At 47.3% G+C, this 27,569-nt stretch overlaps 1 protein-coding gene across 1 annotated transcript in view; it reads right to left on the reverse strand.

Annotated features, from left to right (window-relative positions):
- CRYM (crystallin mu) overlaps positions 1-27,569 on the reverse strand; it is a 358,261-nt gene that overhangs the window by 65,459 nt on the left and 265,233 nt on the right. The window contains exons 6-7 of the mRNA XM_069647676.1: positions 6,829-6,950; positions 3,400-3,484 (exon numbers count right to left, since the gene is read on the reverse strand). Coding sequence (XP_069503777.1) covers positions 3,400-3,484; positions 6,829-6,950 — 207 coding nt within the window. The remainder of the gene's footprint in view (positions 1-3,399; positions 3,485-6,828; positions 6,951-27,569) is intronic.

Raw genomic sequence — 27,569 nt, forward strand, 5'->3', positions numbered from 1 at the left:
GGCCTTGGACCAAGACGGTCCCATTAGCGTAGATATTAATGATGGCCTTAGAGGAGTGGAAGGAGGCCAAGAGGACATCCCAACGGGTGCCGCCATTAATGGGAGAAGATGAGAAAGGAGAGAGCACAGAGACCATATGAGGGGTCCATAGGTCTTGTGAAGGCACGAAAAAGAGGATGTCAGTGAGAGTTTCCTTAGATGAGGCATTGGAGTAGGTGTCAGCGATAGGGAGGCCTGGGTTGGAGACCAGGATGTCCTTTTTTTAACTTTTTCCTACCAGATTTAGTGAGGAGAGCAGGATAGTCAATGGAGAAGAAGTTAGAAAAGATAGGAGAGATAGAGAGCACCATGGGATAGGAGGGAGGGGGGGGGGCAGGACAAGCAGAAGCAGACAGGAAGAGAGCGACAAGCCCTAGTTTACCACAAATGCAGAACACAGTGAATACATTAATGCATAACAGTTACCCAGTGGAGAGGCCACCTAAGTTTGAGAATCCTGCGAGGGGAGAGAAAGTTCCTAGTTTACCACTAATTGCAGGGCAAAGTGAATTCAGGGCACCATGCGACTGAAGTGAACAGGTGTAGGTGCGGCGGGCAGAGGGAACAGGTGGAGCTAACAAAGTGGACCAGCGCCAAGCGTCCCCTGCGGACACCTGCAGACACAGTGGGAGCCGCAGCTGTAGGAGCCGCTCTTTGCCTGAGGGGCCCTTAGCTGTGGGGGCTGCCGGGCAGTGGGGCTGCCCAGGAGGGTCGGTGGCTAAGGGGGGGGTGGGCGGACGGGTAGGGAGGCGGGCTGGAGGAGGGCACCAGGAAGAGGCTGCAAGGGGAGGGGGGAGGGAGAAACACAACCACGCGCTCAGAATGCGAACAAGGTAAAACAAATTAAACAAAACAAAATCTCACTTGTGGCCCAGATGGACCGGCAGGATTTCAATCCTGCAGCTGGTCTGCCAGGCGAGCTGCTCTCGACCCCAGGAGCTGCGCAAAGAGGCGAGCGGGGAGAGCAGCCGCCGGGTAGTCCAGAGGGACACGCGATGGAGCCAATCAGAGAGGGGGGCAGGCAGGGAGGCGGGCTGGAGGAGGGCACCAGGAAGAGGCTGCAAGGGGAGGGGGCAGGGAGAAACACAACCACGCGCTCGGAGCGCGAACAAGGTAAAACAAATTAAACAAAACAAAATCTCACTTGTGGACCAGATGGACCGGCAGGATTTCAATCCTGCAGCTGGTCTGCCCGGCGAGCTGCTCTCGACCCCAGGAGCTGCGCAAAGAGGCGAGCGGGGAGAGCAGCCGCCGGGTAGTCCAGAGGGATACGCGATGGAGCCAATCAGACGGGTGGGGGCGGGCAGGGAGGCGGGCTGGAGGAGGGCACCAGGAAGAGGCTGCAAGGGGAGGGGGCAGGGAGAAACACAACCACGCCCTCGGAGCGCAAACAAGGTTAAACAAATTCAAACAAAACAAAATCTCACTTGTGGCCCAGATGGACCGGCAGGATTTCAATCCTGCAGCTGGTCTGTCTGGCGAGCTGCTCTCGACCCCAGGAGCTGCGTAAAGAGGCAAGCGGGGAGAGCAGCCGTCGGGTTGTCCAGAGGGACACGCGATGGAGCCAATCAGAGGGGGGGGCTTTCAGGGAGGCGGGCTGGAGGAGGGCACCAGGAAGAGGCTGCAACGGAGGGGGGAGGGAGAAACACAACCACGCGCTCGGAGCGCGAACAAGGTAAAACAAATTAAAACAAAACAAAATCTCACTTGTGGCCCAGATGGGCCAGCAGGATTTCAATCCTGCAGCTGGTCTGCCCGGCGAGCTGCTCTCGACCCCAGGAGCTGCGCAAAAGATATACATATGTATACACAGGCAAACATATGTATATCGATTTTCCTTCCTTGAATAAGGACTAGAGATCCTCTCCAGATATTTTACTTTTAACACATTCAATTCCTCGAAGAAAACAGTGACCAATTAATAAAATGCAAATAAACAACCATTTACACAAACAAATCAAATAGTCAGAAGATTCAATTGTCCCAGCTTGGAGACAGACCATAATTCTGTTTCTCTCATGGAATTTTATTCTTTGCAGCTACAATCTTCCCAGTTGGTATTTGGTTTAAAGTCCACTTTATACATTATTTTCTCGAGTTGGGACATGGATACGATCTCCAGAATGGTTCTTTATTGTGTTGTTTACTAAACTCAGGTATCATTTTTCAGTTATTTAATTCATGAGCTTTTGTTCCTTAGGTTATTACAGTCAGTGTCACCATCTTTACAGAGCATTAACCTTCTAAATTCCAGCTTAAATTAATTATACCTTTTGAATCCTAAATTATTACAAAAAGCTCCAAGGCCACCTTCCATTCTTCTCAAACTAGCATCCTTCCTCACAGCTGTCTGAGAAAATCAGTTCTTTTCAAATTAGCATTAATTTGTTATCGTTCTCAGACCAAATTTTTCCCAAATATTAAAAGTACCTTGTATGTGCAATATTGGACAAGGAGGGTAATCCTAGTTCTATAGAACTTGCTGCTACTGGCGAATTACTCTGAAGCCCCAGAGCCTCATGTCATTTTGGACTATGAGCTGCCCAAACAATCTACTAGCTTCTACTTGACCTCTAATGAGAGATTTAAGCGACTATCCCCCATAATGTGTATCCAAATTCCTCATTGCTGCCATCTGTTTTTTATTTTTCAATATGTGACTATCCACCATGATATCAATTATTCATTAATAGTTAGAATTATGAAAAATGTCTAAATTATAGCTATTAAGCTGCCAGTGTGGTTTCTTATAAGCTTCTGCACAGATCATATTATTTTTGTTTTCATGTGATTTCGGTCTGACCCACTCCCCTTCTCACATTCCTCTATTGAATTCAGTATTCTTTATAGAGCAATACTAGTAGTATCTAATAACATAATGTCATCAGCATATTTTAACAATTAGATATGCGGATTATAGCCCAATTCTAGTGGTCTTTGTTTTGTTAATCCTAGCAGACGCTCTGCTAATTATAAATTACATAATAGATAGGATAATATGCATGCTTGTTTGACACCCTCCACTTTTAATTCCATGAGTCTAACCTCCAATAATAATGTAACTCTTGCAATAGTCATGAAATAAAGTGCCCAAACCACCTTAAGATGACCTTGTTTTTAAATATTTGAACAAATAAAAATGTCATTTAAAACATCCATTTGCATACAAAGTAAAAGCAAACAATTGTTTGCTCATGCTTGCACTTCCAATCCTAGCACCTTTCAATATGGCATGTGGTGTGATGGAAAAACGGCTGCCCGTCTTTACAGGGCACTAGCAGATCATCATATGAATGAAAGGCAGTCAATGTAAAAAAGCCAAACATATCGGGCCTACACACAGATGTGCGTCGCACTTACCCACAGACTTGAACACTGTTGTTTTCTCTGTGAGAGCAGGTTTGGTTCCCTTCACCACTTCACCCAGCTCTGCAAAAATCTCTACCTGTGAAAACAAAAGCACAGTTTCCAGTGTGAGTGTGGATAGGTTCAGAACTGCAGCTTTGAAGTGGGCAACGCAGTTATATGCATACAGAGCACACACTATCCCTGAAATGAGCGGAGGATATTATTGATACGCTCATCATTTAAAGTTTAAACTCTTCAGTCACTCCACCCCTAATTTCCCCCCGAAAAACGTAAAACTGTCAAATCTATGGAACTGTGGATTTCACAGCGAATAACTTGACTTTACTATTCTATCAAGACTGACCAACACCAAAATGGAAATTATTAGAGTAACACTGAGAACATGTCTAACAGGTCATTGATAAGATTTGTTAATTTAAAAAAGTCATAGATAAATCAGAAATAGGTAAGAAATTGGCAAAGCAATTGATGAGACAGGGTAAATTAAGTCCACTCTAGGAAAAGAGGAGACAGCTGAAGTGCCCCAAGGATCAGTACCAGGGAGCAGGCTTTTCAATGCCTTTGTCTATGTTCCTAGTAAATGATATGTGCACAGAGCATTAAGATCAGAAGCAGAGCTGATACGCCAGATGGAGTGAAATCCCAAGGAGAAATTTAGGAAAATTCCTAGAATGTCCTGCCAGGTACAAACTAGAATAACATGCAGCCACGTGCAACGTCAACATGTTTTGGCAGGGATATATATTTGGAAGCAGTTTTAGGTCAGGACGTGCACACCGGGCACCATCACATGCAAGCTAGGATTTGGAGGATATCTTTTAATGATCTCAACATTTCTAATCAATAGGGTAAGGCAGTGCAGAAAACAAAGATAATGCTGAGGCAGAGAAAGAGGTGGAGTAAGCAGAAATAAGGCTATGGGGTAAACACTATAAAATCAGATCAGTAGGTAAGCTATTGGCTGGAGTATTGAGTATGGGTGAGCACATTTTTCCCCGTGAAGCAAATAGTGCAGAATCTGGACAAATACGTTTCCATTGACACTGAAATTTCACCCGGTTTTGTGCAGTTTCGCACAGAGCGTGGTGTTTCGTTCTCAGGTTAGTTTGGTGTAGCGTGATAGGAAATTTAGCACAGGTATTATTTTTATCCGTGCTAGTTTTGTGCACCGACAAAAGACACTTTTTGTGGGTTTTCACGAAGCGTGCTAGTTTCACGCAGTGCCACGAGAAACTTTAAAAGGTTTTTTGATTCCTGATAGGTTCGCACAACAACATGAGAAACATTGCACAGGTCTTTTTCGATCCATGGTAGTTTTATGCAGTGGAACAAGAAACTTTATGAAGGACTTTCTAGATCCATAGTAGTTTCGTGCAGCGGCATAAGAAACTTAATGTTGTCTTATTTTAGATGCTTACTAGTTTCACATTGTGGCACGAGAAACTTCACACTGCATTTTGTTCAATTTGTGGTAGGTTCATGCAGCAACACGAGAAACTTTGTGCCACTCTTTTCGATTTGCACACACAGGGCCTGGAAAGCAAGATAAAGGGCTCCCCTTGGAGACGAGGATGAAAATCAGGAGAACAGAATTTACTGAAGGAGAAACCCAGAGACTATTGTTGGAAACTAGAGACTGTTCTTGGAACCCACCGCCTCTTTGCTTGAACCATAGACTTTACTGGAGTCTAGAGACTATTGCTTAGAGACTATTGCTTGAACCAAGAGACTATACCATTGAACTCAAGGAGAAAACATCATGCAGCATGCTGAGGAGGACCCTTACCAATCATCAAACATGCTGACAAAGAAATAAAACACTTGGAGCTATAACTATCGTATTGTGTCATATGTAGCATTTGAGATATCTCCCATCCTTACCACGTATTCTCCCATCCTATCTATGTACCTTTACTGTCCTTCCAACTACGGCCCCTTAATGTCTTTCTAAGCCTTCCCTTCCTACCCACCCCATCCTTCATTTTTATCTATCTTTTCACCCGGCCTTTCTATCCTTCCACCATCTCTTTATCCTTGCATAATTCCTAACTACCTTTCCTTCCCATCTATCTGTTCTTCAATTCTTTCTACCTATCCTACCTCATTTATCATTCTGTCCTTCCTATCTATCTTCCCAGCCCATCTCTTTTGTCACCTTTCCCATCCTACATCCTTCTGAACTATCCTTCCATCATCCCTTAGCCTCCCATAATTCCCATCCTTCCTCCCTTCCTTCTCATCTGTTTAGCCTTCTCTCATTACTTTCATGTATCATCCCTCTTTTCCTATCTTTTCATCCTATCATGCTATTTTTTGCCAACTTTCCTTCTATCTTCTATGTATGGCTTTTACCTGTCTTTGCATCCTTCCAATCTTCCGCCATTTCCTTTCCAACTGTACATCCTTCCTTTGAATCGTGTTAGACTTTCATACTTCATAACAATTTAATCAATTTTTGTCATCAAAAGGTAAGGGTTCTAATTATGACCTCCGCATCCTCGAAACCAACTGATCCTAGTCAAGTAATTAAACCATAAGCACACGTTCCACAGGCTGAAACGGATGGTAACAGCCCGGGCCATGTGGCGTCCCATTCATTCATACAAAAATCGGAATTAAGATGGCCACCATGAAGCTGGAAGATGGGGCTCCAAACTGAGATCCTTTTCCATTTCCATGGTGGCAAACTGGCAGTCAGAGGGGCTGCGGTGGCGGGGGCGTCACCACTGAACTGTAAACAAAGGGGACGAGAAGGGAGGGTGGGGGAAGATGGTGGGGTGGGGGAAGCAGCTGGCGGGTTGCTCGGAACGCAGGCTTGGATCGTGGAATTCAGCCCACGATCCGAGCAACCTGATTGGTTGCTCCCCCTTGCCCTGGGTGCTAATAGGATTTCATTCATTTGAGAAAGACAGGAGAAGGATGCTGATTATGATTCAGTGACGCTTAATGACGCAACAAAGCAATCATAAAAATGGCACAAAATATTCAATAACCTAATGAAGGTATTCTCTGGTAGCCTGTTTGCTTTTTAAAAATAAAATAAAACAAACTGCACTTTTCCTGTCTAAAATGGAAATCAGTTAAGCGCAATTTATTGGTTACTAAAACCTATTTATGTGCGCAACTGTCTATGTTAGGTGTGTCCCATCTTTTACTGTGGGCAGAGTCACCCGTGCCCCAATTTTAGGCACCTTGCACAGTACATCTGAATGACTATGCAGCGTTGTATAAGTAGCCTGTGGGGATTGCACTATACCTCGGGACAGTATGTCCATGGGAATGACTTATAGGGTTCACAGTTTTCTTCCACAATACATTATGCAGAGGCAAAGCTGAAAGGCTGTGGGTGGTTGTACTGGAGATAACGGTCCTAAGGTGCCTTTTATGTTCAACCAAATCAATACATGTATGAGACTTCACCCCTGAGAGCAGGACATCCCCCGACTCCAGAGAAGCAGCCTCCCTTGAATCCACATAGAGCACGCAGTTCTTCATCAGCTCGTCGTCGAGCTCCCGCCATTCGGGTCTGCAGGCTCCGACAGCTGCAATCAAGCACAATATGTGTAAAACATGGTTGGCTATCCAAAGACATCAAGTCTGCTTAACAAATAGATGTTACGTGTATTTTCATGGGTGAAATGGACCGATTTACTATTTATACACAATGAATTCGGCGGTAGCCGTTCCGGCAAATACCGGCACGTCTGCCGCCGGAGTAATTTTTTTCCGGTGCCCAGCAATGGGGACTTGCCGGGGTATTACAGCCCTGACGGTCCCGGTAATTCCTATCCCGGTATTTCCTCATTGCCAGGCGCCGGAAAATATTACTCCCCATTCCCATTGAGTCCCATTTTTTTTTTTATTTGTTTATGGTTTGGTTAAAAACCTTTACAAAGTTTTAACATGTATACACATTGAGTAGATCTAAAAACACTTCCAGTCAGTTTTCATATAAGACATAACAAGTAAAATTAACATATTTTTTATTTTTTTTTATTTGTCATAGTTGGTAAACCAACTTTTGAAATGTTTTATATACACTGTTATACATACATTATTCCTCATCTTGAGAAGAAACCAAAAAGTAAAAAAGAGAAAAATAGTTAAAACAATATTTACAACCCATCACAGTCAGGACAAATGTGAAACACATAAAGGAAAAAGCATGATAAAGTTAATTAACACATTTTTGAGCACTATAACTAATCAAAACAAAATACCACAAAGTAATTAAATTATCAACAGATAAGATCCTCCATATTCTCATTTGGGTCAACATTCACCGTTCACTTTAAATTAGTGTGAGCAGTGTTTGAAGTTGAATTCGGATCGGGGAAAATTATATTTAGAAATTGCACAATTGCAAGCTGTATAGTCAATCTTGGATTAGAAAACAAGCAATTCCATATTTGTGCAGAACTGGTGCCATTTTGTACCAACAATTTATCCCCGAAGCATTTCACTCTAATATCATTTAAAATTGGGCATTCAATTATAAGATGTTGTAGTGATTCACATTGTCCATCAATGTTACAATAACGGCAATGATTCTGCTCCTTTGATATTAACTTTCTTCTAAGCAAGATCTCGTTTGTTTCATATTGGTTGAATCTAAATTTTAGATATTTCCGTCTACATGCATGCGACGGGAATTTAAGCAAATATTCTGCTATTACCCCATACCTTTTGTGGCCAAAAGCCTCAGGATTGAAGTCTTTAAGATTGTTACAAACTTCCAGGTTTGAGATCCAATCTGCCTGATGAATTTTATTTTTGGCATGATCAGGGTTATTCAGCAGAAGCTCTATTGACACAGAGGCATCAGCAGCTGCATTCAATGTATGATTTTTCCACAGCCTTGACATACCCGCTTTAGCAGTTAATAGGTTTAGAGCTAATGCATTTATAAAGGTTGGTTTCCCTAAGCCATCTAGCATTTTCCGTAGAAGGGCACACTGCTTCCATACTACATGGGCATATAGGGAAACCAAACCTAGTTCAAATCTCAGCATCGCAAGCGGAGTTCCTGGGGAAAGTGATAGAACTTTTTTCCAAAACCTAGCTTCTATGCTATCCCAGAATTTGCGATTTTGTGGTGCCAAGGCCTCAACTCCATAGAGCAAAATTGGGATTACTTTGGTCTTATAGAATAGTACTATATGTTTGACTGTAAACTTCCCATACCTTCTTAACATAATTTTGGATTGAGATATCAGGGAGCTTAGTTTCACCCGAATTTCAGATGTCAGAGTACTCAAGGTTTTCTTATGTTCAATATAAACTCCAAGATATTTATATCCAGGAACTATGTTTAGTATGCAGTTTTGTAACGACCATTCCAAATGATATTTTTTGGTGATCTTATTGTGGCAAACCAAAATTTGAGATTTGGTCGTATTGATCACAAGGTTATTTGATGTTGCATATGACCCTAATTGAATTAACATGTTCTGTAAACCTATGGGAGTACGGGACAATAGTACCAAATCATCTGCGTATAATAAATAAGCAACCTTTTGCGATCCTATGCGAGGTGCATCTGTTACGCAGTTCATTAGTGTAGGGCCCAGATCGAAAATAAAGAAGTTAAATAGAAATGAGGCTAGAGCACAACCCTGCTTCACTCCTCTGTATGTGTGAATGGCTGGTGATAATTTGCCATTCATATTTAGTTTTACACGCATCGTGGTAGTGGAGTGTAGCAGTGTCACTAGATTTACAAGGGAGACTGGGCACTGATGTAATCTAAGCTTGGTTATCAGCATATGTCTATCAATGTAATCAAAAGCAGATTTAAAATCAATGAACCCCAAATATAAGGGGAATCCGCCATCAACCTGCTCTGATTGTATCATTGAGAGTGCTAAGATGTTTGGTATTGTGCCCATGCCCTTTACAAATCCTGACTGGAATCGGTCTCTTAGACTCTTTTGGTCTACCCACTCATTGAGCTCCTTTAATATAATTCTACAAAATATTTTCGCAGGAGCATCCAATAAAGAGATTGGGCGATAGCTCATTGGTGATTGACGATCACCCTTTTTGTAAATTGGAACTGTAATAGCTTCCGTCCATGTTTTAGGTAATCTTTGATGTTTGTTTATTGCAGAAAATATTTTGTAGAGAATTGAGCTCCAAACTTCAGGGTGTTTTTTCATTAAGGAGTTCGATATTCCATCCGGGCCCACTGCACATGAATTGCTTGAGGTCATAATCAGATGTTTTATTTCCTTGTGATCAATGTGTAGCCAAAACCTCAATGCCTCACGTGTCTTTAATATCGAAATCGCATTTGGCGGTAAAGCATATACAGATTGGAAGTAATCGACCCATTGATGAGCCTCAACTATCGATGTCTGCAGATCTAATTGTTGGGCATTATTGGTTTGATTAATTATCGCCCACATTTTTGTGATGTTTTTATTCGCTAAGGTTGACAGCATAATTACTCCGTCTTTTTGATAGAGATTGGCTCTGTAACTTTTAACCCAGTTATTATAATGTAGGCAAACTTTTTTAATAAGGGGCAGTCTAATGGACAGAGGAAGTTTTGCCAAATTTCGTACTTCTGCACGATAAATTCTCTTCCGAGTAAATACTGTGGTATCAAAGACATGGATATGCCTTTCTTTTTTGATATTCGCTGTGTTTTGTTGACTATACGATTGCATTGCATTACTATATGTAAGGCCTATATCTGAAGCTTGCCAATTGGATGAGGCATTGGAATCATATAAAATTTGATTAAAATGCCACAAGGCATTCTGCGACCATCATAGGCGGTTTTTACCACTATTTACCACAAGGCAACCACCTTCCAATGACCTATGTTTCACATCAATAGCATTTATCATGGTTTTCCAAGTGGCACACAACATATTATGATCACTTGTTACAGATGGAGCCACACAAAAGGAGCACAATGATGGCCATAAAGCACCATTCACATAGACGAAATCAATTATTGATTTAGAGTTTCCTCTTTTCCATGTTGGTGCAGGTGGAATGTCTTCTTTAAAGGCTCCATTCAACATATGCAAATTTCTATGAGAAATCATAGTGTTCCATTGTTGTAATTTTCTATTCTTTTGCGCCCCATCTGTTGCAAGACAATTCATATTCAGATCACCCGCCAAGATAAAATACGAAATCTTGCCATCTGCAGATACCATGTCAAATAGTTTGTTCAGATCATTAAAGAAAGACTCAGTTGTGACTGCTACTGGATTCCAGTAAATGTTAAGGATGGCATAGATGTCATCATTGATTACTGCCCTTACAAGCAGCATGTGAGTATTTGGCATGGCCCACAGCCTTGACGATGATCCCGGTTCATCTTTTAACGCCACCAATAGTCCGGCAGAAGGTCTGCCTATTATGGGCTTCCGTGCCGGATTCAGGTGTATTTGATAGCCTGCCCAGACAATGGGATTTAGTAGCCAGGTCTCTTGTAACAGAATGATGTGAAATTTACATATTCAGTATATCACAAGTAAATAATCAACAACATAATATGTTGGAATACATGGAAAACTATTATCCCTTATATTTTTTCTAAAAGGTACAAATGTACAATCACACAAAGCAAAAAGATAAACACCATGTAGATCATTACTCCATTTGTTCTTTCGATAAATAAAAGTTATACACTGTCAATATAAACAATACCACATAGTATATGCCAGTTACTACACTCACATAAACTATGTTTAACTTATATGACAACTACCGTAATTACACATGACAAACCAAAATTCAATAAAAGTACATAAGCTATTTACAATTATAAAAAGTCAACAGTCAGGTTTCAATAATTTCAATGCCCGAGAGATCAAATATAGTTAAGATTCAAGGCCTAGGACCAAATGCATGTTACATATAGACCCACATGTTACATATGGACACCTCAAGATGATGCTAATGAGCTAGTTATATATTTTTTTATATTGCTACATTCATCAATAATTCTGCTTCAATGACTTTCAGTAACTGGATCAGTGCAAATATCAGAGGTTTATAATTTCCCAGCATCATCCTGGTCCATAGGCATTCAAGAGAATCCTCGAATTCAATATTAGTAAATCTCAATACATTTGTTCTCACGACCCTAAACTGTGGGCATTCCAGCACTAAGTGCTTGAGTGTTTCGTTGGGTTCAGCACAAGTCGAGAAGCGACAGTTTGCTGCTTGTTCATAAACTTTTATACTTTCCCAATGCCTGATCCTTTCTTGATTGTATAATTAAGTTTAAAACGCATGTAGTACGTGGAAATAAAATTACACGGGAACATTATTAAGTAAATGCAACGCAGATCTCTTTTCCGAGTGTGCTTCGCATATTCACTGTAGGTGCTGTATCTACTGAGTTCCTCGATTGTGCAAATCCAGTCCTTTTCAAATAGCTTTTTATTTTACATATGCTGGTCTGGAACAAAAGTCACTGGTCGTGTTCATCAAGTAAACCTTGCATCCTCCTATGGTTTTGCTTGAAGGAGCCTACACTATTTCCCAGTAACATTTAGAAAAATTCCTGATATAGAGAATTCCTGGGAGGATCGAGAATTTTAGCATAATTAGATAAAGCTTGCCATTCCCCTCTACAAGACAGTGAGATTAGGCCAAGCTCATGTCTAATTACACAATTTGGAATACATAAGGAGAGGTGCAGTGCGGATTTCAATAAACACCCCTGCAGGATATCGAGATCCTTATTAAGATTAAACAAACATATATCAAGAGCATATAAGAGTCCAGCTTCTACCTTAAGATTAAAAAATTCCAGCAACGGGACCAAGGAGAATTTGCAGTACTTAGAAAAAATCACCTTTAGTTGGCTCAATAGTGGTCTTGCTTTCAGGTTAAGTCTATCGCACCAAAGTTTAATAGACGAGGCATTGCTCATATAATACCCAAGATAGATCATTTCAGAGGATTGGAAATTCAAAATACTGTCAATCTCCCATCGACACTGCTTCAGCTTTGTACCTGCATTGAAGACCATCATAGAGGTCTTGGACACAATGGGAGTGGGGTGGACAGATGCACCAGCACCAATCATGAATGGTCAAGGTCTGCAAGCGGGTGCCAGTAGCCCGCCAGGTCTGACCTGGTGGGCGAAAAGTCACCCGCTCGCAGAATTCGTAGTTTGCCAGTCCGGAAACAACATTACTGGAAAGCTTACCAGTACCATTGTTTCCGGACCGGCAACCTTATAATGAGGCCCAATGTATGGCATTAGGGACGCTTTTCCTTTGCGTTCCCAGTGGGTTTGCAAAGCTTACTCTACATGTATTTGAGATGTTGACATTTGTATAATACAACTGAACTTCAACTGGGCTCCTGACTGAAACAAGCTTTATGCATAAAGTTCAGTGTGTCGGAGCCACACCTTTGATATCAGTCATGTCACAGGGCAGAGAAATATCACATATCTTAAATCAGGCCAGAACATTCATTGACTCCTAACCATCACACTGTTAGATATATAACATTTAAGGTACTTCAGAGTGATCATAAAACCTCTCATATCTAGCACTCACAGCCTATGAAGACAAGACCAGACGTGGAATGGCATTCTATTGTGTTTAACATTATTATAAGAGATGAAAGATTTGTTTTGTTTAATCAAACTTTTATAACGCCAATATTTACCAAACATATCATTACACTTGTTGCGAGGAGAATATTCCCACCACTGACTGCGCTGTGTAGGGTGAAACGTCCAGACCCAGAAGAGTTGCAGGTTGGAAGCAGTGTACTGGACATGCAAAGGTTAAAGCTTAGTGATAGTCTTCTACAGCATGGCTGACCCAGGGAACGAGATTCACTTCCCTTCTAGCTTGCACAGAGAAACCCGACTAACACAGAGGGAATCCAGATTAGTACAAGCATTGGATTTTAAAAATATTCTAATAACATATAATTGAATATCAGTCTGGAGCCTGCATGCTCTTATATAAGAATTGTGATGAATCTCCAGATGTTGTCACTTCTACCCTAGGGAGAGCCCCTTCCCATGAGGCCAGGGTGGTGAGGCCACTACCCAAGAGTCCCACTGGGGGTGGTACTCGACGAGTGTATCTCATCGGGAGGGAAACCCCTGATGGGATTAGTTACGGCCTGGAGAGAACAATGTATCCACATCACTCACCTGACCCTAGCCCCCCTTTCTACATCCCTAACATCAACTCCTTTTCAAATACCTCAAAGTGTTATTGCCATCATTCTTCACCCAGTACTGAGACGATGAAGTATAGGGGTAACTATCATGAAAATGCAAAACAAGAAAGGACTGAGAAGAGGAAGAGGCGTAGATCTGCTGGGATCACTCAAAGGAACTTACCTGAATGGTTTATCTTCCAACTGCAGACCTTGATAGGAACAGACATCAAAACTGACAATGGACTTACCCGAATGTCAGATGCTCTGGAGAGGAACCGCGAGAGGGCCCAAGGCTCGCAGACAGGGGCAGCAGGAGTAAAATCAGGCACAGAGATGCTGAAGAGGCAGTGTGAGAAACCAGAAGGTGTCTCACCCCTTAATACCCAGGGATCTGTAATCCAGGTGGCCAGGACACAGCCATCGCTTTTGGATCCTGTTCCTGGGGGTGGATCAGTGTAGGAGGATCACCTGGGAGATTGGTCTTCGGCGAGTGGGAGTGGGACACCGGATAGTGAGACGCTGTATCCCCTTCCTTGTAACACCTTTACCCTATCCTACCAGGTAGGATATTTAGGAACTCTACCCCCCTTTTACCACACAAACCCTTTCTCACTGACAGCCCACTCTAAGAGAAAACAGACTAACACCTGAGTCGTATACCTGACATGTCCCAATACCATGGTCAGGTGAGGTCAGGCAATTATTGACAATAACTCACACCTGACTCCCATTACACTTACCCACACAGATAAAAGGCGGAGCACGAGAGCACACTCTGAGCTAGGCAAAACACACAAGGAAACAGCAGTTCCAAGATGGCAGTTTAACGAGAGAAGAAAGATGGCAAAGCAGAAGGGGATCGCAAGGAGGGAAGCTCCCTTGATCTTTTCAACAAGGCACTGTTACTTTCATGAGCCCTCAAGATTGGGAAGCCTAAGATCTGGAAAACAGACTGACAAATCCTATATTGTGTGTCAGAGGTACCCAGGGCCCTCCCGCGTCGATAATCAAGGTGGGGAGAATCACCAGCCACTGTGGTACTGTCCTTGGCTCCAAGAACAAAGTAGCGTCAGTGAAATCAACACACCCGGTGAGTTTGGGAAACCGATATAAGACCCTATCTGTGGTGAAGCCAAGGTTGCAAGAAGCAACATTGTATGGCGAGCGCTGGAATGAACATTGTTTGGAAAACATACGATAAAAGACACAAGTAAAGTTAAACTGCTGATGAGTGATTGAAACCAAGATACAATACCTTTGACAGAGTGGTTCGGCACCGCGTGTGTGCTCAATCGAAGGTCTCTGTAAGGTATCCAGTGGAAAGTGAAAGAGTTATAGAGAATCGGGAAGCGAAGTGGCCCTGCGACGGGTCAAGCTATATCGAGAGCACAGTCGAAAGTCTTTGATGTTGATACAGTAAAGAAAGTTTGTGACAAAGTAGGTAAAGTTGGTCTGAGCCCGGCAGAGGGAGATCAATTGAAAGCCTTGTGGTAAAGAGGGTCTGTGCCCGGCAGAGGGGTACCCGGGGTGAAGCGAAAATCAGCCGAGAAGGTTTTGTGTTAAAGAGGGTCTGAGCACCGGCGGGAGGGGGGCTCGGGATGAACAGAAAATCACCTGAGAATTGGTAAATGTGCAATGTTGACGTTTTGAACTGCACCCTCGTGCTAGGGAAGCCAGAGACTGTGCTAAGCTTGAGAGTGCCACCTTGCCCCGTGCTGAAAATGCCGAGAAAGGGAAGCCAATGGCTTGAATAACCTGACATATCATTTTTTGAACACTTTTCTTTTGCATAACATTGTTTCCCACGATATTTGTATTTAGAAGTAAGGACTGGCGAGGGCGCTAGAGGGCCGACCAAGATGGTGGCTTCCTAGAGAGCTCCATGCAGCTCCTAATAAATCCTGTCACATCTTCGTTTCTGTGGTGTGCAGACTGACTGATCTTGCTGCCGGGAGTTCGCGTGGGGCACTGCCACACATTTTGAACCCATTATTACTGACAGCCATGATTCTGGGCATCTACAATCCTGCCGACGAGCGCCCATCCACCGTGCTGCCTTGAGGCCTTCGCTGGCGGCGCGGTGAACAGCCGAAGGAGGAGGGGCCTGTAAGGGCTCAGACCGGTGTTGCGGGAAAGCGGCTGGCAGACACCAGGGACAGCTCGCCGGGGCTCAGGGCCGCATCGGCAAAGTGGAGGAGCATGTGCGGCCTGGGCGCCTGCGGCTGCAGCGGCCCGTCGGGGAGCGAGGAGGCGGCGCCGCTCCACCCGGGCGAGCCCCAGTCGAAAAAATAAGGTAGGAGCGTTCCGCAGCGTGCGCGGCACCTCAGGCACTCGCTCGCTCTGTTGGTGGGCTCCCGGACACCCCGGCCTGCCCGTGTGACATCCATAACCATTAGCAGGCGCGGGAGCGCTCTCTGCCCTGGCCAACGGAAACGCCCTCCCTGGTATGAAACCAGCCGCACCGGGGTCCTCTGTAAGGCTCCGTGGGATTAAGGCTGCAACACACAGACCGGCAGGCAGCTCAGCGTCACGCTCCTCATTTGTCCCCAATTAAAACCCACAGCTAACCGTGCACAATGGGGGTGTATGTGAGCAGCAGGATAATTCTACACAGCCCCCGATAACAAGCTGAGCCCCCGCACAGACCACAATGGTTGCTCCCAGTCCTAGATATCAACCACAACAAGCAAGAATAACGTGGCCATACCCTGACATTTTCCATGCCAAACAGTGCCACTGTGCAACAATCCAAGTGATAACAGAGAGTAACAATCTCAGTCAGAACAGACTCTCTTGCAGACCCCATTTCTGTTTGAGAACTGAAACTCACTCTTCACCAAATTCATTACAATCACCGAACAAGGAGAATTGGCCAACACAGCCAGCCAACAAGGCTGCAACCCGCCCCAAATCCAAGCGGCAGTGGCCTGGTGCGATCTCCAGACCTGAACTTAGTGCAAATCGACCAGCACCCGCAACAACCAGTGGCCAGTCCTCTAGAGTCACCTAGAGTGCGGGTACAAATCACCACACGCTACCGATCCCAACAGGGCATCACCATTAGCGTTTTAACTATCCAACACCTAACAGCAACTACTTTGTGGCTGACCATGGGGAAGACCGACAAGCCCCAATGGAAACTAAATTTCAAGGCCAGCTCCTCCAATAAATCGTCCAACGCCAATAGCAGACCAGAGTCGCCCACACAAGAGGTCTCCCAAGCAGAGGAGCAATCCCAAAACTTTGACATCAGAGAAATCCTGCTGGATCTGAAAGCTGGTATTTGAAGCCTGGGGAGCAAACTAGACACTCTGTCGTCGAAAGTCGATCAACTCCAACATCGCCTGGACAAACTTGCAGATAGGCTGGATGCAGTTGAACAGCGTGTGTCAGCCCTAGACAATGGTGCAACATCCTTGACCTCCAGAGTATCCTTGTTAGAGACTTAAAAGAAAGCAGTGTGCGCCAAAAACGAAGATTTAGAGGGGCGATCTCGCAGAAACAATATCAGAATTATTGGGGTCAGAGAGCAACAGCTTCAAATCAAAATGGAAGAATATGTTGAAAAGATCTGCGTAGAACTATTTTGAGCTAAGTCTCTCTCCCAGCTGTTCGGTATCGAAAGGGCACATAGAGTTCCCAACACCAGACCAATTCCAGGTGCAAATCCACGCCCGATTATAGCAAAGCTCCTAAATTACAAGGACCGCAACGCAATACTCAAGGCTGCCAGAGAAAAGGGAGACCTCCAATACAAAGGAGACCATATCCAATTCTTTCCAGACTTCTCCCCAGCCGTCCAGGCGCAAAGGAGGTCATTTACAGCCGTCAAACGCTAACTGCAGGACAATCAAATACTGTACTCCATGCTCTTCCCCGCAAAACCTCGCATTCAGCATGAGGGCAAAGCTCAATTTTTCACCACACCAGAGGAAGCCAATGACTACCTGGATCGAGCCGGCTGCAGACCCACCCCTAACAATGCAAGACCATTATGTGGAGACTGGATAAGGAGAGACCCACCATAAAACACCTCTCAAGCAGCAAGTAAAGGTGGTACCAGGTCACCACCACTACTTAAAGATAATCACCACAGAACCATTATCCTATAAATGAAGGGAGCCCGTCTCCCCCTTGGAAGGCTACTAGCGCCCCAAGCACAGCAATGTTAACTGTTTTGTTTATAAGGGAGGGTTCATCGTGGGCCAGTTGGGGGTTGCCCACACAGGGGAGGGACATGAGTAACTGGAAGACATCATTGACTGTTTACCTACGCTTCGTTACGGAGACATTACAAACTCCCACCACAACGACTACAAGCTCCAACAGACTCTCACACATACTCAGGCATCAGCTGAAATCTGCTGACCGCGTTAAGCCCGTCACCAACCATCCACCCATTCTCCTGTGGAACGGTTTAAAGTAGCCACCTGGAATATCCGGGGTGGCAATCAACCAGCAAAAACCAGGAGGATTCTTCAATACCTTAGGAGGCACAAAATCAGAGTAGCCATGCTGCAGGAGACCCAACTCCTGCCGACTTCTGAACAACACTGGGCCTGATCCTGGGGGTGCCATAGGTACTTTTCATCATACTCAGCATTCGCAAGAGGGGTTGCAATCCTGATTGACAAGAGGGCCAACTTCAGCTTAATCGAATCGAAGAAAGACACAGAGGGAAGAGCCCTGCTGGTGAGAGGGATCCTCGCAGGGAAAGAAATGGCCCTAGTGAACTCATATGCCCCCAATACGGACGGACCAAACAATTTCAACTGGGTTATGTCTCATCTGGGAGTGCTCAATCCGGCGACAATCATCTGGGGTGCGGATCTTAACACACCATTAGACCCCAAGACCGACAAATGACACAACACAGCAGGCAAGCCCCCCAAAGCAAGTCTTCAGGTCAAAGAAATCTGTTAAGCATTCGATCTGATCGATATTTGGAGATGCTCCAACCAAGATGCAAGAGAATACATGTTCCACTCGGCGGTCCATAACACCAGCTCATGCATAGACTATATTATGGTGTCAGCTTGCAGCCCATACTGCTGGAGGTCTGGTCAAATTCTCCCACAATCCTTTTCCGACCACTCAATGGTGACACTTGAGTTCACTCTATCTAGCGCTAGGACACCAGCACTCAACTGGAGATTTAAACCAGGAGCGCTATCTGACTCCGTGTTCGCAATAGAGCTACAACAGGAAATAACATCATTCCTTGAGGTAAATCGAGACTCTGTCAGTTCTGCCGGCACCTGTGGGAAACACTAAAATGCTATGTACGTGGAGTGTGCATGGCGGAAGAGAATGGTATCCTGAAACTCATAAAACGAGAACTAGTGAGCAGTTAACAACATCTGAAGGAGCTCGAACTGAAGTGCACCACCTCCAACGAACCACAGACCCAAGCTGACTTAAAAGAAGAACTACTAATATTTAAAGAAACAGCTGAACGTGAGATGAAGTTCCTGGGAGACAGACATCAGATCTGTCAATACGGTGAGAGCCAGTAACCAGTGGCGCTACTGGCCCACTTAATAAGGAACAAGTTACTTACCTGTAACTGTTGTTCTCCAGCATGGGTCTGGCATGGATTCACATGCTCATGGTCTGGCATGGATTCACATGCTCATGAATATTCCCCGTCGTCAGGCTGGGAATCATCTGTAAAGAAAAAATCAGTATCAGTTTCGTTTCTGATCTGTCTTTCTTAGTAGTAACCAATCACTGAACTCTGGGTCATACTGCCCCCGGCCAATGACTGCCCTCTCCCTAAGCCCCGCCTCTGGCAGCCATCCTCAGATTTGGTAGCACGCAAAGTGGCAGTATGACCAAGTGAAGAGCCGCAGAGGGGTAGGTGGGAGGGTTCGCATGTGAATCCATGCCAGACCCATGCTGGAGAACAACAGTTACAGGTAAGTAACTTGTTCCTTCTCCAGCATGGGGTCTGGCATGGATTCACATGCTCATGAATAAAAGAATACATAGCAGTATACACATGCACAACCACGGGAGGTGGCAAAGGCTCAACATTAAGCATTACATCCAAAACTCAACATTAAGCAATTCTTACCTCCTCACCAGGCTCACCTTAGGCGAACAGGTTGCGCAGCACTGCTTGGCTGACCCTGGACTCCTCCCTGGAGTCCCGATCGACGCGGTAGAATCTTGTGAAGGTGTGCGTCGACCTCCATGTAGCAGCCCTGCAGATGTCCAGCAGGGGCACACCAGACAGGAACGCCGTGGTAGCAGCGATCACTCTGGTCGAATGGGCTCTCGGACGGCCGGGCAGCGGTCGGTTTGCCAACCGGTGACAGTGCATGATGGAGCCAGAGAGCCATCTGGAAATGGAAGTTTTCGAGAGAGCCTTCCCTTGATTCACAGACCCAAAGTTCACAAACAGTTGTGACGTCTTCCGAAAACTCTTCGTGCGGTCCACGTAGAACTTCAGCGCTCCAGCTACATCCAGCGAGTGCAAAGTCCTCTCGGCCGGCGTCGACAGGAAGAAAACTGGTAACACCAAGGGCTCGTTGAGGTGGAAGTCTGATGGCACCTTGAGCATGAAGGAGGGGTGCGTCCTCAGCACCACCCTCGTGTCATGAAAAGTCAAGTATGGAGGCTTGCAAGATAGGGCCTGGATCTCTCCCACCTGTCGTGAGGAGGTGATGGCCACGAGGAACGCTGTGTTCCATGACAGGAACTCCAAAGGCGCCGAATGCATAGGCTCGAATGGGGCCCCCATGAGCCTGGTCAGCACCACATTAACCTCCCACGCCGGGGCAGGAGCCTTCACCGGCGGGAACAATCGGAATAGTCCCTTCATAAATTCCTTCACCAGGCGATGAGACCACAAGGACGCCCGTCCCGTAGTCCTGGTATATCGGGAGATGGCAGCCAGATGAATTTTGATGGAGGAGTGAGCCAGACCAGCTTTGGCCAGCGACAGTAGGTACAGCAGTACTTGAGGGGCCGTATTCCGCAGAGGGTTAATCTTCTGTGCACGGCACCAGACAGACAACCTCTTCCACTTATGACCGTAACACTTAAGAGTTGAGGACGCCCTGGCTTTTGCAAGAACCTCTCTGCAGTCAGCCGGGATATCGTACCCTGCAAACTCTAGTGCTGCAGGAGCCAGGCCTGCAATTTCAGCGACTGTGGGTCGTGATGGAGAATGGCCCCTCCTTCTCTGGAGAGAAGATCTGCGTCCGCCGGCAGCTTGACTGGTGGGGACGTTGACAAGTCCAGAAGGTCCGGGAACCAGATCTGCCTCGGCCACGCCGGAGCGACGAGGATCATTCTGCACCTGGACTTCTTGAGCTGGTTGATGAGGCGGAGCAGCAACGGCAACGGAGGGAACGCGTATAGAAACAGGCCGTCCCAGGGGAACGAGAAAGCATCGCCCATGCTCCCCGGCTGCGGGAACCTGCTGGTGAACCTCTGCCACTTGGAGTTCGTCGCCGTCGCGAAAAGGTCGAACCGGGGTTTTCCCCATCGTCGAAAGAGCCGATCCATCTGGTCCTGACGTAGTTCCCACTCGTGGCACGAGCGCAGCTCCCTGCTGAGTGAGTCGGCGATGGTGTTTTTTATTCCTGCCAAGTGGAAGGGAACCAGAAACATCCCCTGAGCGACAGCCCAGTGCCACAGATCCTGGGCCTCCTTGGATAGGGCTGGGGATCTGGTGCCCCCCTGCTTCCGTATGTAGAACATCATGGTGGTGTTGTCGGTGAAGATCCTCAGCACTTTGTCCTTGAGGGACGGAAGGAACGACTTGAGCGCCCAGAACACTGCTCGGAGCTCCAGAATGTTGATGTGCAGAGACCTCTCCTCCGGGAGCCAAAGGCCTCTTGCGTGGAGATCTCCGATGTCGTCACCGTCTCCTGAAACACCGGGGTTTGAAAGTCTGTGCCTGTAGTGAGGTGAGCAATAGGATTGCCCGACGGAACTCCTCGTCGAGAGGGATCCTGTCCTCGAAGCAGCCCGTCGCCTGAAACCAGCGGGCGTCGAGGAACTCCTGTAACAGACACATCCGAAGTCTGGAAAGGGGTACCAGATAGATGCATGAGGACATCATCCAGAGAAGGGACTTGATGGACCTCACCCTGGCCACGTCCGTGGCTAGCAGGCGCCGCACCTTGCCCAGGATGGTCTTCGTCCTCTCCTCTGACGGGGAGGCCAATTGCCCCACTGTATCGAGCTTTGCTCCCAGAAACAGTGCTACTTGCGACGGAACCAGGTGGGATTTGGGGTAGTTGATGGCGAACCCCAGTTCTGTGAGCAGCCGGATGGTCCTCGCTGTGTGTTCGACAGCGAGTTCTCTTGTCCTTGCCCGGATTAGCCAGTCGTCCAGGTAGGGGTAGACGTGGATCCCCTGCAGGCGCAGCCACGCCGCCACTGGTGCCAGGCACTTGGTGAATACCCTGGGTGCCGACTTTAATCCGAAGGGTAGGGCTCTGAATTGGTAGTGGCGTCCCTGAACCACGAACCTGAGAAACTTCCTATGCCCTTTTAGAATGGAGATGTGGAAGTAAGCATCCTCTAGGTCCAACGACGATAGGAAGTCGCCCTCCTCCAGCTGTCCCAGCACGTGCTGGAGGGTGACCATCCTGAATTTCTGCACCTTGATGTATTTGTTTAACTGACGTAGGTCCAGGATGGGGGGCCAACCGCCTGTCTTCTTTCTGACGAGGAAGTACCTTGAGTACACTCCGGAGCCCCGGAGCCTCCTGGGGACGAGCTCGATGGCACCTTTCTTGAGCATCGCCCTTACCTCCAACAGCAGTTGAGGGATGTGATTCTCCTTCCTGGCCACGGGAGGAATGCGAGGGCACTTCTTTTGGAATTCCAGCGAGTGCCCGTTGGCCAGGGTGTCCAGCACCCAACAGTCGGTGGAGATGGACTCCCACATGCTGACGAACTTCATCAGCTGGCCTCCCACCGGGGTGCTTCGGTGGGGGCCCGACGACACGGCCGGGTCAGTCTTGCTTGGAGGCGGCTTTGCCGCCTTGGCCTCCTTGGCGACGATGGCGGGATCCTCCTTGCTTGCCCCGACCTCTGTAGGCCTCCTGGGAAGAGGAGCGGGCCGTCTGGCGGTAAGTGGAAGAGCCACCGCTGGATCCTTTGGAGGCACCCTGTCTGCCTCCGGAGCTCTGAAAGGGCCGTCGTTGTTGAAGTAACCCTAGGGCCCGGGCCGTCTCCGAGTCGGTCTTGATGGCCTGGAGAGACTCGTCCACCGCCTTACCAAAAAGGTTGTTGCCGTTGAACGGCATATCCAACACTCTGGTCTGGACGTCCTGGCGAAAGTCTGTCGCCTTGAGCCATCCTCGTCGTCGGAGGCAAACTCTGTTGCCCAATTGGCGAAATCCGGTATCGGCATTGTTCGTTGACACCGTTATGGCATGATCCGACGCCACCTCGCCTTCCTGCAGAATTTGTAGGGCCTCCGCCCTCTTGTCGTCAGGTAGAAAGTCTAGCAGGGTAGCTATCTTGAACCAGAGCTCCCTGTCGTAGCGGGCCACGATCGCTAAGGCATTGGCCGCCTTAATCGTCGTCGCCGCCAACGAAGTGACTCGTCGTCCCATGGAGTCCAACTTCTTGCCCTCGCTGTCCGGCGGGGAAGTGGAAGTTGAAGCCACCACACCCGCTGCTTTCTTCTTAGCCGCTGCCGAGACGACAGATTCCGGCGTGGGCTGGGCCCTGAGGCACAAGGGGGCGGCATCGGGGACTCGGTACTTCTTCTCGTACCGGTCCCTCTTGGCGGGTGTCATGGAAGGGTTCTTGAGGACAGCAAGCCCCTCGTCCCAGATGTCGTCGAGCAAAGGCACCGCGAGGACCGTCTTCCTCTTGGCCTCTCGTCGTTGGTAAAGAAACCCTTCCTTTTTTTGTTCTTCAGGGCAGAGCTGGAAGAGCTCGGATGCCCTGGTTATCATGGCATGAAAGGAGCAAATTCCGTCGGCTGGAGAAGCCCGAGGGGGGGGTGATGACGGGTTGTCCGCTGTGTCATCGCCGCCGTCGTCGTCCGTCCCCGTAACTGTATCCATCGCCGTATCCTCTCTAGGGTCCGGCGAGGGGGATGAGGGGTCCACAGGCCTCGCGGGCACAAAGGGCGGAGAGGGGTGGACTCTCCTCCGCTTGTTCGGAGGGTTTCCTGACGGGCCCAGTTCTGGATCCTCCGTCGGGGTCCATGGTAATCTCGTCCTTATCTCGGTACCTAAGGATTGGATCGCCAACAAAATGGTCGCCGAGCTATCCTGGGGCTCGGGTAATGGCTGCGACGGACAGGATGGCCGCTCCACTGGGCCCTCTTCGTCGCCATCGTCGATATCTTCGATCACGTCAGCGGGGACCATCCCCTGGGATCGAACCTTCTCGAACCTCTCGTTGAGGCCTATGAACCTCTCGTTGAGGCCCTTCTCGGTTTCCACTGGGTCCTCCTCAGAGGCTGATTCCGAGTCTGTAATGGCCACCGCCCCCCCCTCTTTTTCCGCTGGGGACTTCACGGGGGTCGTAATGATGGGCTGGAAAGAGGATTCCCTCAGCGGTGGCAGGGATACTCTGGGCCCAGAGGCCGATTCCACTGGCGTAGTCTCAGCCGGCTTCGCCAGGGTCGCAGCGACCACTTCGATAGAGGCTTTTGCCAGCTGGATCAAAGCCCTCACCACCATAGGTGCGTCCTGGGCCTTCGCCTTGGGGGGAGGGTCAGCGCCTCGCTCCCCCTTCGAGATCGACCGGGGCGCTCCAGCAGCTTACCCGGTTTCTCGAACTTTCTCTTCCCCGAACCAGAGCGCTGGCTCGTGGTTGAACATGCCGGGGAAGTTGCACCCTGCCTGGCAGCCGAAGAGCCCGACCTTTTGGCACTCCCGGTTCCTGCGGACTCAACGGTGCTTGGCCTTCTGTTGGGGCCCCGTCGCCGGGGCGCCCTCACAGGACTTAGAAGCCCGCTCAGACTTTTTCTTCGCCTTCTCACCTGCTGTGCCCTTCTCCAGCCAGGCGGCGAGGCGGGAACGACAGTCTTGTTTGGTCCGTTCCAAAAGGTTCTTGCAGAACGCACAGTCCTTCTCCACATGCGTCTTGTCCTCATGAAGGCAGTAGAGATATCGCGAATGCTCGTCCTCCTTGAAAACGTTTTGTAATCCGCATCCAGGGCAGCACCTGAACAGCTTGGATCCGGGCGTCGAGCTTCCCTTGTCCTGGGCCATGTCCGTTGAGGTAGGCCGCAGATCTTCCGGAATCCTCCAAGAAGCGTAAACTCGACGAAAACTTCACCCTTGAGGGGTGTAGAAGAATTCCGAAACGGGTCCCCGTTATCGGAAGTAGAAACGGTGTAACTTGAGGCTCGATTAAACCGAAAAAATTTGAACATTTCCTGAAAAAGCGCAAAAATGCAGCAAAAGCTCGAGAGCTAAAGCACGAGGACTCCCAACACTTGAGCGTGCAGTAAAAATCTGAGGATGGCTGCCAGAGGCGGGGCTTAGGGAGAGGGCAGTCATTGGCTGGGGGCAGTATGACCCAGAGATCAGTGATTGGTTACTACTAAGAAAGACAGATCAGAAACGAAACTGATACTGATTTTTTCTTTACCGAGGATTCCCAGCCTGACGACGGGGAATATTCATGAGCATGTGAATCCATGCCGGACCATGAGCATGTGAATCCATGCCAGACCCCATGCTGGAGAAAAATGGACAAAAAACCTACCCGCGTAGAGCATATTCGTGACACAAAAGGAACCCTAGTTCACACGGAAGAAGAAATAGTCAACACGTTCTGTAACTTCTATCAAGACCTATATAGCTCCAAAAGCACTGTGTGCTCTGAGACGCTGCAAAACTTCCTTAACGACACTGAGCTATATTGGGTAGTCAGCGAACTTTGTGAACGTCTAAATGCACCTATTTCACTAGAAGAAACTCTAGAAGCAATTAAAAACCTCCCAAACACCAAAGCACCAGGCCCCGACGGCCTTACAGGGGAATTGTATAAAGCCCACGCAGCCAATATATCCCCACTGCTTCTCCAAGTTTATGAAGAAGCCCTAGAGCAGGGGATTCCCCCACCCACACTACACGAAGCCAATGCGATCCTACTACATAAGGCAGGTAAACCCCGGAAGACTGCGCCTCCTACAGGCCGATTTCTTTAATCAACCTCGAAAATAAGATCTGGCCAAAATCCTAGTGGCACGACTACTCCCCCTCATGTCCACACTGGTGTTAGGAGACCGGGTCGGTTTTATTCCTGGACGCAGCACACCCTATGGCATCAGGCGGCTATTCAGCGTCATAGAAGCACTCGATCCAACACAGCAAGCAACAGCTGTCCTACTTGACGCCGAAAAGGCCTTCGACTCTGTGGAATGGCCCTACCTTTTCGCGACGCTCAAACAGATGGGACTCGCGAACCGTTTTATTAAACTGATTTCACTGCTCTATAATGACCCGCGATCCTATATTACCCTAGGCAACACGAAATCCTCCAGTATTAGGTTAGAACGCGGTACCAGACAAGGCTGTCCCCTATCAGCCCTCATTTTTGCCCTAATAATGGAACCTTTAGCCTCAAGGCTAAGATCCCACCAACTTCACAGAGCCTCACTCTAGGACCCCATAAGCTAGTGGTCTCCCTGTACGCTGACAACGTTATCTTATTTGTCAACGATCCACAAACTAACCTTAACCCGATAATGCGGGAGGTAATTCAGTTCAGCAATATCTCAGGCCTTAAAACGAATCATTCTAAATCAGTGATATTCCCCCTGACGCCGAGCACCTCCAAGTTCCCTGACGACCATGGTTTTAAATGGGAAAGCTCCAGGGTGCGCTATCTAGGCATTTATATGTCCCTTAATCACAGCGATATTTATAAAGATAATTATGCGATAACATTGGGCTCTCTCCAGGAACGCGTCCACAGATGGAAGTCACTCCCACTAACACTGACCAAAATGGTGATTCTCCCCAAACTCCTTTATCTATTCACAAATATACCACTGCTCCTACCATGGTCCTTTTTCCGAAAAGTTAAAAGCCTCATTCTGGAACTACTGTGGGCAGGAAAACCAGCAAGAGTAGCTCACGCAACATTAACACTACCAACGTCACGCGGCGGCCTTGCACTCCCAGATATAGAAAAATACTACTGGGCGGCTCAGGCACAATTTTTAAGTCACTGGTACACAATACACTTTATCCGTCCACACTTACAGGTCGAACGCGGCTTTGCGTCCCGTAACCTGCAGAGAGCTGTCATTCTTAGCAATCTTCAAGTACCATACAACACGATGAACACCGTCCTCTCCACCTACGCCATCTGCAAGAAAATCGCAAAGAAATACGAGGTACACACGAGATTCTCCCCCCTGCTGCCAATCAAATTCATTCCAGGTATACCCTTGACAGCTGAAAAAGTATTTCATCTATGGCTTAACAAAGTCAACTTCCAATCTCTTGGAGACCTCTTCCCCGAGGGCACATACATAACTCCACAGGTGGCCAGAGAAAGAGGAGGTACTACATCACTCGACATATTCATCTATTTCAGGCTACACTACACCTTACAGTCCCCGTTTCCATCATTCCCTAAACAGCCAGCAACTTGGAACCTACTACATAATGTAATTCAGGCAAAAGGTGAGGGGAGACTAGTATCCATGATATATAGGTCCCTACTAATGGACACAGTAGCCATTGACTCCCGTGCAAAACTAAGATGGGAAACAGCCATCCAAGCTACAATACCCGAAGAGGACTGGACCTACATCCTCCGCCAAACCCAGAAAGTTGCCATTAACACCCGCTTCAAGCAAATTCATTTTAATTTCGTGCAACATGAACATCATCCAGAACTATCGGCACAATGTGAAAGATGTGGCGCCTTCGCCGCGGACTTTCTCCACCTTGCCTGGAGCTGCCCCGAGATATCTCAATTCTGGACTTCAGTCCTGCAAACGATTGCCGATATACTAGGGGAGGAGCTGTCCCCACTCCTTACGATAGCCCTCC

This window comes from Ambystoma mexicanum, chromosome 2q, assembly GCF_040938575.1.
Source record: "Ambystoma mexicanum isolate Mex_15411 chromosome 2q, UKY_AmexF1_1, whole genome shotgun sequence".
Lineage (NCBI taxonomy): Eukaryota > Metazoa > Chordata > Amphibia > Caudata > Ambystomatidae > Ambystoma > Ambystoma mexicanum.